Here is an 18,171-nt window from a genome sequence, read left to right on the forward strand (position 1 = left end):
TAGTTGGGTCACAGTCACTCACACTTTAAATACAGTGGAAAAGTCCCTCCATCTCTCTCTAAAAGAATAGTGGAGATGATTAGTTTCTCTCTCTCTTGTTTTCATTCAAGGTGAAGAGGTTCCCATAGCACAGAGCAGATAGCTATAGACGATGGACAGAAGGCTTGGCCTATAGGCTGTGCTCCACCAGTCTTCTCACTCCCTCCCCCCTCTGCCCCCCCCCCCCCCCCTTCCCTATCCGGCAGTCATGTGACCTGAGGTCAACAGTCTGAAGCTCTTTTGACTGTGCTTTGTGAAGGGCCGGAGTGAAAACAAGTCTCTCTCCTATTCCTCTCTCCTCCTTGCTTCGTTCTTTCTCTCCATCCATCCACTCTCTCTCTGCTTCTCATTTGTTCTCCAGGTTGTTGCACTGGGATTCTCCTCTCTCCTTTCCATCGTAGCTGGGGAGAGGCTGACCGTACTTATCCACACACCAGCAGTAACCTCGCTTCCTCCCTTTGGATGGACGGCACTGCAGAGAGAGAGACAGAAATAGAGTGAGAAATAAAGAAAGATAGAGTTACATTTAATTCAATATAACAACCAACATTCTATCATATAAAACGACCTTTCAACTTTGACAGACTAGAAAGGGACTTTTTTCTGTCAGATGTGTGCAGCCTTCAGCAAGCTGTATCTCATAGGCAGGTAACACCCGTATGGGAAGGACTAACACACTAACACCATTCAACTAGCCCTGGCAGCCTAGAAACACTCCGAGGGTGAAAGAGGAGAGAGGGATAGAGAGATAGTAACCTCCTGCCAAATGTATGACCATATTAGAGACACATATTTCCCTCAGATTACACAAATCCACAAAGAATTGGAAAACAAACCCAACGTTGATAAACTCCCATATCTACTGGGTGAAATACCCCAGTGTGCCATCACAGCGGCAATATTTGTGAACTGTTGTCACAAGAAAAGGGCAACCAGTGAAGAACAAACACCATTGTAACACAACCCATATTTATGTTTATTTATTTTCCCTTTTGTACCTCAACCATTTGCACATCGCTACAACACTGTATAGACATAATATGACATTAGAAATGTCTTTATTATTTTGGAACTTCTGTGAGTGTAATGTTTACTGTTCATTTTTATAGTTTATTTCACTTTTGTTTATTATCTATTTCACTTGCTTTGGCAATGTTAACATGTGTTTCCCATGCCAATAAATCCCTTGAATTGAGAGAGAGAGAACCTTTAGAGAGAGGGGGAGACCGGCAGACAGGGTAAAGGGTAGAAAGACACAGGGGATAGGGGGAGAGAGGGACGAAGTAAAGGGGGTGAGGACAGAGAGGGGAAAAAGGTCAGAGAGGGGTTGAAGTAAGAGGACAGAAAGGGGAAGGATGACAAAGAGGGGAAAGGACATCGATTTGAAACAGATTAGCGTTTTCACGGAAAGCACATCAATTGTTGATCCAACACAAGGTGTCAGAAAAAAAGGATGCGCCCCCCTCCTCAACGTAAAACATATTTTCACATGACCCTCATGGTAATGACTGGAGCGGAATCAGTAGAATGGTATCAAATACATCAAACACGCCGTTTCCATTCCATTTGCTCCGTTCCTGCCATTATTATGAACCGTTCTCCCCTCAGCAGCCGCCACTGACTACATGACCACGTGGACACCTGTTCGTGGAACATCTCATTACAAAATCCTGGGCATTAATATGGAGTTAATCAACACTTTGCTGCTATAACAGCCTCTGCTCTTCTGGGAAGCCTTTCCACTCGATGTTGGAACATTGCTGCGGGGACTTGCTTCCATTCAGCCACAAGAGCATTATTGTGGTTGGTCACTGATGTTGGGGGATTAGGCCCCCAACATCCCAAAGGTGTTGTTCGCAGGCCAATCAAGTTCTTCCACACCGATCTTGACAAACCATTTCTTTAATGACCTCGCTTTGTGCACGGGGGAATTGTCATGCTGAAACAGGAAAGGACCTTCCCCAAACTGTTGCCACAAGGTTGGAAGCACAGAATAGTCTACAAAGTCATTGTATGCTGTAGCATTAAGATTTCCCTTCACTGGAACTAAGGGGCCTAGGGTAAACCATGAAAAACAGCCCCAGACCATTATTCCTCCTCCACCAAATTTTGCAGTTGGCACTATGCATTCAGGCACTATGCATTTGGCCAGGTAACATTCCCCCAAACCCAGATTCGTCCGTCGGACTCCCAGATGGTGAAGCGTGATTCATCACTCTAGAGAACGCGTTTCCACCGCTCCAGAGTTAAATGGCAACAAGCTTTACACCACTCCAGCTGATGCTTGGCATTGAGCATGGTGATCTTAGGCTTCTGTGTGGCTGCTCGGCCATTGAAACCCATTTCATGAAGCTCCCGACTAACAGTTATTGTGCGGATGTTGCTTCCAGAGGCCGTTTGGACCTTGGTAGTGAGTGTTGCAACCGAGGACAGACAATCTTTACCCGCTACGCGCTTCAGCACTCGGCGGTCCTGTTCTATGAGCTTGTGTAGCCTACCACTTCACGGCTGAGCCTACTTATGAGCAGACCTACTTAATTGTCAAATGGCAGCCATGGATCGATCATCTTGTCACCAGACTAAGACCCTTGATATTTATTGAAAAGAGCATCAACCTCGTGTGAAGTTCATCATAACTTAATCTGTAGCCTAATAAACTGCATGCTTTCCCATGATGTGGTGTGATACATTTTATCAGACATGTAGGCTACTTGACTCGCATGAAAAGGCTGGATGGAAACCTGGTAAATTTTTTGAGGATGCTGGAATTATATTTTGGAAGAACGTGTGCATGCCTACAGGAGACTTTTGAAGTAGCCTGATCAAAATAAAATATGTTTATGCCACACATAAAAGGTAATTTTAAAAAAAGTTTAAAAAAATGTAAAAGCTAAACATTTAGGCTATATTGTAGCGGTAGGTTCTAGGTGCATGAGAAACAGCTGCTCGGATTGTTCCGGATGACTGTGTGATAACGATATCGGTAGCCGATGTGAGCAAGATCTTTAAACAGGTCAACATTCCCAAAGCAGTGGCGCCAGACGGATTACCAAGATGTCTACTCAAAGCATACGCGGACCGACTGGCAAGTGTCTTCACTGACATTCTCAACCTCTCCCTGACCGAGTCTGTAATACCTACATGTTTCAAGCAGACCACCATAGTCCCTGTGCCCAAGGAAGCAAAGGTAACCTGCATAAATGATTACCGCCTGTAGCACTCACGTCGGTAGCCATGAAGTGCTTTGATCAACTCACATCATGGCTCACATCAACAGCATCATCCCGGATACCCTAGATCCACTCCAACAGATGACATAATCTCAATCGCTCTCCACACTGCCCTTTCCCACCTGGACAAAAGGAACACCTATGGGAGAATGCTGTTCATTGACTACAGCTCAGAGTTCAACACCATAGCGCCTACAAAGCTCATCACTAAGCTAAGGACCCTGGGACTAAACACCTCCCTCTGCAACTGGATCCTGGACTTCCAGATGGGCCAACCCCAGGTGGTAAGGGTAAGCAACAACACATCTGCCACACTGATCCTCAACACTGTACTCCCTGTTCACCCATGACTGCGTGGCCAAGCGCGACTCCAACACGATCTGATCACCGACAACAACGAGACAGTCTATAAAGAGCAGGTCAGAGACCTGGCCATGTGGTGCCAGGACAACAACCTCTCCCTCAATGTGATCAAGACAAAGGAGATGATTGTGGACTACAGGAAAAAGAGGACCGAGCACGCCCCCATTTTCATCGACGGGGTTGCAGTTGGGCAGGTTGAGAGTTTCAAGTTCTTTGGTGTCCACATCACCAACAAAACTAACATGGTCCAAGCACACCAAGACAGTTGTGAATAGGGCACAACAAAGTTTACTCCCCCTCAGAAGACTGAAAATATTTGGCATGGGTCCTCAGATTCTCAAAAGGTTATACAGCTGCACCATCGAGAGCTGGTTGCATCACTGTCTGGTACGGCAACTGCTCAGCCTCCGACCACAAGGCACTACAGAGTGTAGTGCGAATGGCCCAGTACATCACTGGGGTCAAGCTTCCTGCCATCCAGTACCTCTATACCAGGCGGTGTCAGAGGAAGGCACAAAAATTGTCAAAGACTCCAGCCACCCTAGTCATAGACTGTTCTCTCTGTTACCGCACGGAAAGCAGTAACGGAACGCCAAGTCTAGGTCCAAGAGGCATCTAAACAGCTTCTACCTCCAAGCCATAAGACTCCTGAACATCTAATCAAATGGCTACCTAGGGGTTAGGGTTATTTACACCGCTGCTACTCTCTGTTGTTATCATCTATGTATAGTCACTTTAATAACTCTACCTACATGTACATATTACCTCAACTGACCGGTGCCCCCGCACATTGACTCTGTACCGGTACTCCCTGTATATAGTCTCGCTATTGTTATTTTACTGCTGCAATTTAATTACTTGTGACTTTTATTTCTTATTCTTATCCATATATTTTTTAACTGCATTGTTGGTTAGGGGCTCGCAATTTCACTGTAAGGTCTACATCTGTTGTATTCAGCGCGTGCGACTAATAAAAATCTGATTTGATTTGATTATCGCATATTGAGCAACAGCTGTCCTGGTTTGGGACACCAATCCCGTAGAAGTTAACTCTGTCTTGAACTGCATTGTTTGTTAAGGGCTTGTAAGTAAGCATTTCACGGTAAGGTCGTATTTGGCCCATGTGACAAATACAGTTGATTTGATTTGATCTGAGAGCGTGTGTTAAGCTTCCTGAATAACTGGGTCCGCTGGGAGGATATGTGGCCACATTATTGTAGGACGACTTGGGAGAATGATGATTTGCAACATTCAGTATCAGAAGTTCAAATACAGCCAGACTGGCCCGCTATTGCGCCCATCTAGACCGTACGAACTGTAGAGAGTCGACCCACGGCTGATCCAAATCGACTGACACATTGAAATCAAAAAGCTTTTGCGTCGTTATTCAAATGGCACTTTCACTGCAGCCTAGAATGTTGTGCTCACATGTAAACAATAATGCAATCATGCGTTGCGTTTTGCTGTTGCAGGCTACTATAGTCCAGGTAGGAGAATTGTATAGTGCCTAAACAAGATCAATAGGGGAGATTTTTGAACTGTGTGTTTAATGTCTTCTCTGTACATTCATGCGCAAATACGCACCTGGCGTGTCCGCAGCCTATCAGCTATTCCTATTTGTTCCTGTTAATTCATATTTAAAAAAATGTACGCAGCTTTGAATATTTGTATGTGTGGTATGACTGCTAGTTAGTCTACTGCAGATCTGGACCAACAATCCACCTACCACTATTGTCACTATGAGGGCAGGATAGACCACTGGCAGACTGTACTGACCTGTGGTATAGTAAAAGTTAGCACATTGAAAAGCGTAGTACATAAGGGAAGTACCAAACCACATTGATATAGGAGAGGAGCATGCAAGCTGATGAGGACATTTGGCTAGGATGGAAAAAATTAACCAGGGAAAAAATGCACAACCCTCCCCAAAGCAAAACAAAAAAGTTTGACAACCCTCCCTATTTTTGACCAACTCTCTCCCCCAGTAAATTGCGATCTGTCCCTAATGTAATAATAACACCTTTTCTCCACAGCCACCTGCCAGACTGTGTGTGTCCTATTGCTCCACTCCTTTCTTCCCCTGTTTGCTGACCTCAATTTATCTCTCTCCTCTCCACCCACCCTTATTTTCTCTCTCTCTCTCTTGCCTTTCTCAACTTGGATGTTATTCAGAATCGTGTGCAAGCCAGGCTTCAGCAGAACTCAAACATCACGTTCACGAACAAGAATGTGTGTGTACATGTGCGTGCGTGTGTGTCTCTATTTTTCTCTGAAAGGATCTGTGTATCAGGCTTGCAGGGTGCTACAGTAAGGGTTTTATTCAATCTGTAAAGCTGAAGAGTGGCAGATTCTGCGATACAAATGTAAAAGTAATTTTCGATTTAGCGGACATATAGAGCGAGGAGAGGATACGGCGTGAGCGACAGAGTGAAATAGTGTGATGGTAAACATGGAGTTGCTATAATATTTGTGAGAGTCAGTTGGAGGGCCGTGGGGAAAGGAGCACTGCTATTTTGGGCATCTGGCACAAGCTCAAAATCATCTGGAGCTGATTATGGCCCCCCCACACAAACACAAACACACCCACACAGGTACTTAGCCAGCCAGCCAGCCATTCAGCAAACCAGCCAGCCAGCCACCCAGTCAGTCAGTCAACTACCAGCCACCCACCATCCAATCATCCAGCCACCCACCCATTCGTCAAGCCCTCCAGTAAGCAAGCCAGCCAGTCAGACAGCGAATCAGACACCAGCCAGCCAGCCAGACAGCGAGTCAGACACCAGCCAGCCAGCCAGCCAGCTGAGCACTAGGATCAAAGACTGGAAAACAAATGAAAATACCTGCACCAACTACAGGACTCTGTCTGCTTCTGAAATTGCACCCTATGCCCTATATTGTGCACTACTTTAGACCAAGGCACTATAAAGGGAATAGGGTAACCCCATACTCTCAGTACTGTCATCTCGGCCCACAGAATGTCCTTCCTTCCCATCATTCCTTTCCCTCTTTTTCTCTTTCACCACAGCTCCTCCTCCCCTTCTTCCCTGCCTTGCTCCTCTCCTCTCCTCTCCTCTGGGGCAGGTCCTATTTTTTCTCTGACCAGCGGACGAGACAGGAGAAGAGAGCTTAACATTGTGTTCCTGAGATGGTTAATGATGATGGAGTCCTGGGAATGTGTGTGTGCATGCGTGCGTGCGTGTGCATGCTTATGTGTGTGTAGTTGTGTATGTGTGTGAGTGCGTTTCTGTGTGTGCATGCATGCATGTATGTGTAGGGGGAGGATTGTGTCACCCCCTCCCCCCAAAAATATACTATAGTATACTATGATCTAAATACTATAGTATTCACTTTTGTGGACTTTACTGTCTAGTCCAAAATACTACAATGAATACTGTAGTATACTTCAGTATACTGTTTCACTTTAGTATTTACAGTTAAATATAGTATAAATACTTAATGTAGTGTTTTGGTGGATTGTAGTATACTGTAGTATTTACTGTAGTGTTTTGCAGACATTACTGTAGTATTTACCATAGTGTTTTTGTTTTATTATCTTTGACATAGAAGTGGATGCTTTCTCCTTCAGTATAAATACTAAAAGAGTAAAATTTCGATAAACGATAAGTAGGTAGGATAGTACAAGCACTTCCGCTCTTTTTCATAACCTGTAGGGAATACAATATATGGTATATACTGTACTTGGCATGTAGATTTCTCACGTATGGGTGGCTCAAATTTCAATATGGGGAGGGGAATGGGTAGGGTACATGTAAATAATATACTGCAGTATTTACTATAGTAAAAGTGAGTGTAGTGTTTTTGCGGACTGTAGTGTTTTGCTGATATTGCTGTTGTATTTACTACAGTGTTTTTTTGTGTGGAAAATACTGTAGTATTTACTGTAGTATTTTACAGTATAGTAAAACATGATATAGCAAGTACTATACATGCTTAAGGGATAATACAGTGTGTAGTATAGTATTCTACAGTATACAACACTTTACCATAGAATTCTATGGTAAGTACTGTAGTATTCGTTCATGTGGCTCAGTATGTGGGAAAGAGGAAGAAGGAAAGAGAACGAGAGTAAGCGAGTGTGCACGTGTGCATTCCCTACTTGCTTGGCTACCTGTGAGTTTCCATTCAGTCTCTGTTTCATCTGTGAACTATTAGCAGTGTCATCTCCACTGGCTAGCATGTAGACTTTCTCTCTTTCTTAGTATCTTCTACCTAAACCTCCCTAGCCCAGCTTGATCCCAAATGGAACCATATTCCCTATTAAGTGAACTACTTTTGACCAGGGCCAATAGGGATCTGATCAAAAGTAGTGTACTATATAGGGAATATGTTTCCATTAGGGACAAACTCCCTATATGAAACAGACTGAGGGCAGAGGAGGAACTTTAACAATGAAAAGGCCAAAAAAGGAATCACTTTATTTTCCCTTGGAGGAAAGATGCTGGCATGTTTCAGTTCTTCAGCCTAAAGACTAAACTTATTTATTGGCAATGTCTGTGAAAGAGCCTGCCTGACTCCCTCCTTTCCCCATAATGAGTCTGACCCTGAGTGGGGATTCATAGACACTAAACCCTAGCACCTAAGCCCTAAATGCTAAACTCTACTCCCCTGAGCCCTAGCCACTGAGACCTAGCCCCTGAGCCCTAACGGTGTACACATGGCCGATGCTAACAGAGCACACTTCATCCACCCCACACATTCATAATGCTGCATTTATAGGTGTGTGTGTGTGCATGCGTGTGTGCGTGGTCATAATGCTTCCTTTATGGGTGTGAGTGTGTTCTGTGCGTATATGAGTGTGTGCACTTATAATGCCCTTTTTGGGCTAATAGCAGCGCCACCGAGCGTCACGGACATTAAAAAGAGCCTGGCTGACCACAGGGTAAACACAGGCTCGTAAAACATGTGTGTGTGTATGTGTGGGTGTGTGTGTATATATATATATATATATATATATATATATATATATATATATATATATATATATATATATATATAGATATATGTATATATATATATATATATAGATAGATATATGTATATGCGTGTGTGATGTGTGTGTGCATGTGTGTGTGCATGTATGTGTGTGTGAGTAACTCCCTGGCCCGCAAATGGCTGCAGGATATTGCTTTTCTAAATAAAGCTGGGCTAATGAGAGCCTCAGTGCAGCTACTCTGAAATGAGCACAGAGCACAGGCGTACATTCACAAGTAAAGGACTCACTTGCCACAACCAAATCTGCCTTTCTCCAACACCATAAGGAATGAACAAGGAGACCCAAGAGTGCTCTTCTAAACCCCTCTCTCACAATCACCACCGACCTCTGTGACAGTTTTCTAGCCTTATTGGGGGACCAAAAAAAGCCGATACCGATTAATCAGACGATAAAAAATAAAATAAAAAGTATTTGTAATAATGACAATTACAACAATACTGAATTAACACTTATTTTAACTTAATATCATTTCATCAATAAAATTAATTTAGCCTCAAATAAAATTAAACGTTCAATTTGGTTTAAATAATGCAAAAACAAAGTGTTGGAGAAGAAAGTAAAAGTGCAATATGTGCCATGTAAAGAACGTTTAAGTTCCTTGCTCAGAACATGAGAACATATGAAAGCTGGTGGTTCCTTTTAGGAGTCTTCAATATTCTCAGGTAAGAAGTTTTAGGTTGTAGTTATTATAGGAATTATAAAAGGTATTTGTATTTCATATACCTTTGACTATTGGATGTTCTTATAGGCACTTTAGTATTGCCAGTGTAACAGTATAGCTTCCGTCCCTCTCCTCACCCCTACCTGGGCTCGAACCAGGAACACATCGACAACAGCCACCCTCGAAGCAGCGTTACCCATCGCTCCTCAAAAGCCACGGCCTTTGCAGAGCAAGGGGAACAACCACTCCAAGTCTCAGAGCGAGTGACGTTTGAACGCTATTAGCGTGCACCCCGCTAACTAGCTAGCCATTTCACATCGGTTACACCAGCCTAATCTCGAGAGTTGATAGGCTTGAAGTCATAAACAGCTCAATACTTGAAGCACAGCGACGAGCTGCTAGCAAAACGCACGAAAGTGCTGTTTGAATGAATGCTTACGAGCTTGCTGGTGCCTACCATCGCTCAGTCAGACTGCTCTATCAAATCATAGACTTAGTTATAACATAATAACACACAGAAATACGAGCCTTGGATCATTAATATGGTTGAATCCGGAAACTATCATCTCAAAAACAAGAAGTTTATCCTTTCAGGGAAATATGGAACCATTCCGTATTTTATCTAACGGGTGGCATCCATAAGACTAAATATTCCTGTTACATTGCACAACCTTCAATGTTATGTCATAATTACATAAAATTCTGGCAAATTAGGCGGCCCAAACTGTTGCATATACACTGACTCTGCGTGCAATGAACGCAAGAGAAGTGACACAATTTCACCTGGTTAATATTGCCTGCTAACCTGGACTTCTTTTAGCAAAATATGCAGGTTTACAAATATATACTTCTGTGTATTGATTTTAAGAAAGGCATTGATGTTTATGGTTAGGTACAGTCGTGCAACGATTGTGCTTTTTTCGCAAATGCGCTTTTGTTAAATCATCCCCCGTTTGGCAAAGTTGGCTGTCTTTGTTAGGAAGAAATAGTCTTCACAGAGTTCGCAACGAGCCAGGTTAGCAGGCAATATTAACTAAATATGCAGTTTTAAAAATATATACTTGTGTATTGATTTTAAGAAAAGCATTGATGTTTATGGTTAGGTACACATTGGAGCAAGAATACGCACCGCATCGATTATATGCAACGCAAGACACGCTAGATAAACTAGTGATATCATCAACCATGTGTAGTTAACTAGTGATTATGATTGATTGATTTTTTATAAGATACGTTTAATGCTAGCTAGCAACTTACCTTGGCTTCTTACTGCATTCGCATAACAGGCAGTCTCCTCGTGGAGTGCAATGTAATCAGGTGGTTAGAGCGTTGGACTAGTTAACTGTAAGGTTGCAAGATTGAATCCCCGAGCTGACAAGGTAAAATTATGTCATTCTGCCCCTGAACAAGGCAGTTAACCCACCGTTCCTAGTTATGAAAACTTGGAATCGGCCCTAATTAATCGGACATTCCGTTTAATCGGTCAACCTATACTATCTACCAACAGCTGCAACAGTCTGCCCCTTCATCTGCTCCCCCCGACAGGACTACCTGACTCACCACCTGTGAAAAGACTTAATGCATTCTCCATTGTCAATGAAACCACCGTTACTCTTTTCTAAATCCAAAACCACAACCTGCTCCCTTGACCCCATGCCCTCTGCCTTAGATAAGGCATGCCGCCCTGTTCTCTGCACCCTGGTGGTCAAGATTGTGAATGCATCCCTCACATCTGGCATTGTTCCTACTCTGAAAACAGGCTATAACTCCCATTCTGAAAAAACAGGGCCTGGACCCTGAGATCCTCACCAACTACCGGCACAACTCAAACCTCCCCTTTCTCGCCAAAGTGCTTTGAGAGAGTGGTAGCATCACAAATCCAACAACACATGGCCTCTCATAAACTTTTTTTTTAAATCCCTTGAGTCGGGTTTCAGGGCTATGCATGACACTGAAACTGCCTTGGTAAAGGCAGTGAACGACCTTCTCTATGCTGCTGATGCTAGGAACATCTCCATCCTCATCCTCCTGGACCTGTCTGCAGCATTTGACACCGTCATCAGATTTTAACTGACCGCATGGAGAGGCTTCTTGGAGTTTCCGGATCACCCATTTTCTGGTTCCACTCCTATCTGATAGAAATAAGTTTGTCTCCCTTGGCAACTGCAGGTCTGCCCCAGGTGTCACACACGGCTCAGTGTTAGGTCCATTACGGTTTAGTATTTACATGCTACCCCTTGGTCAGAGCCTCCATCAATTTGGACTCAAATTTCCCTGTTCTGCAGATGACACACAAATCTAGATCCACACAAAACCCAACTCCACTCTGCCATCCCCCTCTGTTGTTGACTGGCTCCGTGAAGTGAAAACTTGGATGAGCAATAACTTTTTCTTCCACCTCAAAAACATCTCACAACTCATACCCTATCTCACCTATCCCACATCACCCCTACCCGCATCAAACTCCACTGGCTCCCAGTTCAACACAGGATCATCTTCAAATTGTTCATGCTTACCTACAAAGCACTCAATGGACTGGTGTCCACATACTGTAAGTGCTGTTATTGTGAAGTGGAAATTTCTACGAGCAACAATGGCTCAGCCACACAAGCTCACAGAACGAGATTGCCGAGTGCTGTAGCTCGTAAAAATCATCTATTTGCAACATCTGGTTGCAACACTCACTACCAAGTTCCAAACTCCCTCTGGAAGCAACATCAGCACAAGAACTGTTTGTAGGGGGGTTGATGAAATGGGTTTCCATTGCCGAGCAACTGCACACAAACCTAAGATCACCATGCAAAATGCCAAGGATCAGCTGGAGTGGTGTAAAGCTCGCCGCCATTGGACTCTGGATCAGTGAAAAAGCGTTCTCTAGAGTGATGAATCACACTTCACCATCTAGCAGTCCAGGAGAACGCTACCTTCCCCAATGCATAATGCCAACTGTAAAGTTTGGTGTGGGAGGAATGATGGTTTGGGGCTATTTTTCATGGTTCGGGCTAGGCCACTTAGTTCCAGTGAAAGATTTTGTGCAGAAATTCTTCAGAGTTTCAAAATCAAGTCAAACCAAATCAAATGTTATTTGTAACGAATACAACCGGTGTAGACCTTATAGTGAAATGCTTACTTACAAGCCCTTAACCAACCATGCAGTTTTGAGAAAAATAAGAGTTAAGAAAATATTTACAAAATAAACTAAAGTAAAAAAAATATAAAAAAGTAGCACAAAAAAAATAACAATAACAAGTGCCCCTTGACTTTTTCCACATTTTGGTAGGTTACAGCAGGATTCTAAAATTGATTCAATTGGATTTATTTCCTCATCAATCTACACACAATACCTCAAAAATAGTTTTTTTCTAATTAAATGTAAAAAAATATTACAAATAACAAAATTAAATATCACATTTACATAAGTATTCAGACCTTTTAATCAGTACTTTGTTGAAGCACCTTTGGCAGCGACTACAGCATTGAGTCTTCATGGGTATGAAGCTACAAGCTTGGCACACCTGTATTTGGGGAGTTTGCTTGGTCACGGAGTTGTGGGAGTACAGGATGAACAAGAGGGAACTAAGCACGTACCCCTGAAAGGCACCATGTTGAGGAACAGCTTGGCAGATTTGATGTTGCCTACCCTTACCTTCCCATCAGGAATTCCAGGATCCAGTTGCAGAGAGAGTGTGTCCTTAGCTAAGTGATGGACTTTGAGAGCACTATGGTGTTGAATGCTGAGCTGTAGTCAATGAACAGCATCTCACATACAGTGAGGGAAAAAAGTATTTGATCCCCTGCTGATTTTGTATGTTTTCCCACTGACAAAGAAATGATCAGTCTATAATTTTAATGGTAGTTTTATTTGAACAGTGAGAGACAGAATAACAACAAAATCCAGAAAAACACATGTCAAAAATGTTATAAATTGATTTGCATTTTAATGAGGGAAATAAGTATTTGACCCCCTCTCAATCAGAAAGTTTTCTGTCTCCCAGGTGTCTGTTATACAGGTAACGAGCTGAGATTAGGAGCACACTCTTAAAGGGAGTGCTCCTAAACTCTGTTTGTTACCTGCACCTCCTTCCCTCAGCCAGGGCATTGAAAATGGGTCATGGATGGGTATGCCAGCATGACAATGACCCAAAACACACGGCCAATGCAACAAAGGAGTGGCTCAAGAAGAAGCACATTAAGGTCCTGGAGTGGCCTAGCCAGTCTCCAGACCTTAATCCCATCTGTGGAGGGAGCTGAAGGTTCGAGTTGCCAAATGTCAACCTCGAAACCTTAATGACTTGGAGAAGATCTGCAAAGAGGAGTGGGACAAAATCCCTCCTGAGATGTGTGCAAACCTGGTGGCCAACTACAAGAAACGTCTGACCTCTGTGATTGCCAACAAGGGTTTTGCCACCAAGTACTAAGTCATGTTTTGCAGAGGGGTCAAATACCTATTTCCCTCATTAAAATGCAAATCAATTTCTAACATTTTTGAGATGCGTTTTTCTGGATTTTTTTGTTGTTATTCTGACACTCACTGTTCAAATAAACCTACCATTAAATGTATAGACTGATCAATTCTTTGTCAGTGGGCAAATGTACAAAATCAGCAGGGGATCAAATACTTTTTTCCCTCACTGTAGGTGTTCCTTTTGTACTGGTGGGAAAGGGCAGTGTGGAGATCAATAGCGATTGCATTATCTGTGGATCTGTTGGGGTGGAATGTACATTGAAGTGGGTCTAGAGTTTCTGGGATGAGGGTGTTGATGTTAGCCATGACCAGCCTTTCAAAGCACTTCATGGCTACATACGTAAGTGCTGTGGGACAGTAGTAATTTAGGCAGGTTACCTTGGTGTTCTTGGACACACGGACTATGTTGGTCTGCTTGAAACATGTATGTATTAAAGAAACGATCAGGGACAGGTTGAAAATGGCAGTGAAGACACTTGCCAGTTGGTCAGTGCATGTTCGGTGTACACTTCCTGGTAATCCGTCTGGCTCTGCGGCTTTGGGAATATTGACCTTTTTAAAGGTCTTATCAGCTACAGCGAGCATGATCACACAGTTGTCCTGATCACACAGTTGTCATGCATGCTTCAGTGTTGTTTGCCTCGAAGTGAGCATTGAAGTCATTTAGCTCATCTGGGCAGCTCGTGGCTGGGCTTCCCTTTGTAGTCCATAATAGTTTGCAAGCCCTGCCACATCTGACGAGTATCAGAGCCAGTGTAGTAGGATTATATTTTAGTCCACTTTGCCTGTTTGATGGTCCGTCTGAGGGCATAGCAGGATTTCTTATAAGCGTCCGGGTTAGAGTCCCGCTCCTTGAAAGCGGCAGCTCTACCCTTTAGCTCAGTGTGGATGTTGACTGCAATCCATGCCTTCTGGTTGGGGTATGTACGTACAGTCACTGTGGGGACGACGTCATCGATACACATATTGATGAAGCCGGTGAGTGATGTGGTGTACTCCTCAATGCCATCAGATAATTCCCTGAACATAATCCAGTCTGTGCTAGCAAAACAGTCCTGTAGCTTAACATCTGCAATAGCTGACCATTTATGTATTGGTACTTCTTGCTTTAGTTTTTGCTTGTAAGCAGGAATCAGGAGGATAGAATTATGGTCTGATTTGCCAAATTTGCTGGCAAGGGAGAGCTTTGTTTGCATCTCTGTGTGTGGAGTAAAGTTTTTTTCTCTGTATTTACATGTGACATGCTGGTTGAAATGAAGTAAAACTTTTGAAAGTTTTCCTATATTAATGTCCCCGGTCTTTTCATGTTTTCTTATGGCCTTATACAGCTGAGTGCAGTCTTAGTGCCAGCTGTCCGGGTGGCTGGTCTCAGACGATCCTGCAGGGGAAGAAGCCGGATGTAAAGGTCCTGGTTGTGCCTGGTTACGTGTAGTCTGCGGTTGTGAGGCCGGTTGGACATACTGCCAAATTCTCACATTTTGTTGAAGACATTTTATGGTACATAAATAAATATTAAATTTGCTGGCAACTGCTGTGGTGGACATTCTTGATATGCCACACCTGTCATTTGGATGAATTACCTTGGCAAAGGAGAAATGCTCACTAACAGGGATGTAAACAAATTTGTGCCCAAAATTTGAGAGAAATATGCTTTTTGTGTATATGGAAAATTTCAGAGATCTTTTATTTCAGGTCATGAAACATGGGACCAACATGTTACCTGTTGTGTTTATATTTTTGTTCAGTATACTTTTCAGATTCAAATGTTGTAGGGTCGTCCCAAGGATCCCGGTTAGCATGGAGCTTTACATTTTGGCTACACTGGGAGAGAATATGCGATGTGAGACGTCTCTGAAATGTCACTTCCTGGTGACCTCTAGGGTCAACAAAAATCGTCAAAAAATGAATTAAACATTTAGTTAACCTTTTTGTTCACTATTTCATGACTGACATTGTACATTTGCACATGTAAAATAACACAAATAGCTATTAAGAAGCCAGAAGAGCACTTGGCTGTCACCCAGAAGTGATGTCAGACTAACCTCTCACCCCTTCTCTGCAGTCAAAATGAAAGCAACTGGTTTCTGTCTGTTAATTTGTTGTGTTTTAAAAGGTCTCTAATGTGCCAATGTAAATACAATGTACTGTAGATCACATGGCAAACTGCACAGTTAATTACCATAAAGTACTTAGCTATAAATGCTTTCTAAATATATTAGACTTTACTTCGACTGCATACAATTCATACATAGACTCTTCATGTGTGCGTTATAGACCAGTATGACCAATTTACCCCTAATTGGTATGTGGAGGAGGGCTGTTGATGATTTCCTAAATAATTAGGATATGACCCTCAACTACACGATTTGATTTGGGGTTAGTATGCTACAGTGCATTCGGAAAGTATTCAGACCCCTTATCATTTTAAACATTTTGTTACGTTACAGCCTTATTCTAAAATGTATTACATAAAAACATTTTGTCATCAATCTACACACAATACCCCACAATGACAAAGAAAAAACTGGTTTTTAGAAAACAGAAATACCTTATTTACATAAGTATTCAGACCTTTTGCTATGAGACACGAAATTGAGCTCAGGTGCATACTGTTTCCATTGATCATCCTTGAGATGTTTCTACAACTTGATGGAGTCCACACAGGGGCGAAGGTTCACCTTCCAACAGGACAATAACCCTAAGCACACAGCCAAGACAACATAAGAGTGGCTTCGGGACAAGTTTCTGAATGTCCTTGAGTGGCCCAGGCAGAGCCCGGACTTGAATTCGATCAAACATCTCTGGAGAGACCAGACAATAGCTGTGCAGCAACGCTCCAGATCCAACATGACAAACCTTGAGAGGATCTGCAGAGAATAATGGGATAAACTGCCCAAATACAGATGTGTCAAGCTTGTAGCATCATACCCAAGAAGACTCAAGGCTTTAATTGCTGCCAAAGGTGCTTCAACAAAGTACTGAGTAAAGGGTCTGAATACTTATGTAAATTATATGATTTCTGATTTTTTTTATTTTTATATAAATTTGCCAACATTTCTAAAAAACAGTTTTTCCTTTGTCATTATGGGGTATTGTGTGTAGATTTATGAAGAAACCCCCCCCAATTTAATACATTTTAGAATAAGGCTATAACGTAAAAACATTTACAAAATGTCAAGGGGTCTGAATACTTTTCCGAATGCACTGTATACCAGTATCATTTTGTAAACGTGTTTTGGCCTTTTGCCATATTCACTAACACTGATATGACAGAAGCAGACTTTTGAGAATAGTCATAATGATGACACCACTGTCATTGTATTGATGCATCCATTAAGATACCTAAATATGAGCACTTGTATAGCATGACATTAATGTGCTATAGATGTGCTATGGATATATTTGGTTCATCTTTAATAATGCAGTTGGGACCTGTTATAACACATTCGTGAAATTCTTACAGATGTGTAATAAATATGTTATCGATATGCTGTCAAATGAAATCGTTACCTGTTTCTCTCACATATTTTGCAATCTGTCAATGTCCTTTTGCTATGTATCTCTCTCTATCACAAGTGCTTTTTTCTCCTGGTCCTTTCCTACCCCACCTGTTGAATGATTCCCTGTGCCTCAGAATGCATGGCCAAGGGGTGGCAGCTCTCTCTCTCTCTCTCTCTCTCTCTCTCTCTCTCTGTTAATTGTAATAATAATAATAGATTTTATTTAAGCGCTTTTCATGTCACTTTACATACAGAAGAAAATCAGTAGGATGAAAAGCAATACAATCACACATTAAAATAAGTAACTATATAAAAATACACTAAACATAAGCACAGACTAACCAAGGAGACCACTACACATGATGACAGGCTAACCATGGAGACCACTACACATGATGACAGACTAACCATGGAGACCACAAAACACGACGACAGGCTAACCATGGAGACCACTAAACATGATGTCAGACTAACCAAGTAGACCACTACACATGATGACAGGCTAACCATGGAGACCATTAAACATGTTAACAGACTAACCATGGAAAAGAACTACACAGAGAATAAGCTAAGACAACAGTGAATCTGGGTAGGCCTGCTTGAAGAGGTGTATCTTTAGTGTGGACTTGAATATGTGTATGGATTATGAGTTTCTAACATGGAGAGGCAGGGAGATCCAGGTCAATAATGTACTGTACAGTTGACCGGGGCAGCTCTAGCAGGGCAGACATTTTACAAACTGACTTGTTGGAAAGGTGGCATACTACAACAGGTGCCACTTTGAAAGTCATTGACATCGTCAGTAAGGACATTCTACTGACATTGTTTGTCTATGGAGATTGCATGGCTGTGTGCTCGATTTAACACACCTGTCACCAAATGGTGTGACTGAAATAGCC

The 18,171-nt window shown here is 42.5% G+C and overlaps 1 protein-coding gene across 1 annotated transcript in view; it reads right to left on the reverse strand.

Annotated features, from left to right (window-relative positions):
• Nucleotides 1-244: 244 nt before the first annotated feature.
• The window catches only part of LOC110521771 (insulin-like growth factor-binding protein 3), a 62,825-nt gene continuing 44,898 nt past the window's right edge, over nt 245-18,171 (reverse strand). The window contains exon 4 of the mRNA XM_021599618.2: nt 245-511. Coding sequence (XP_021455293.2) covers nt 386-511 — 126 coding nt within the window. The 3' untranslated portion in view covers nt 245-385. The remainder of the gene's footprint in view (nt 512-18,171) is intronic.

Source organism: Oncorhynchus mykiss, chromosome 30, assembly GCF_013265735.2.
Source record: "Oncorhynchus mykiss isolate Arlee chromosome 30, USDA_OmykA_1.1, whole genome shotgun sequence".
Classification (NCBI taxonomy): Eukaryota; Metazoa; Chordata; class Actinopteri; order Salmoniformes; family Salmonidae; genus Oncorhynchus; species Oncorhynchus mykiss.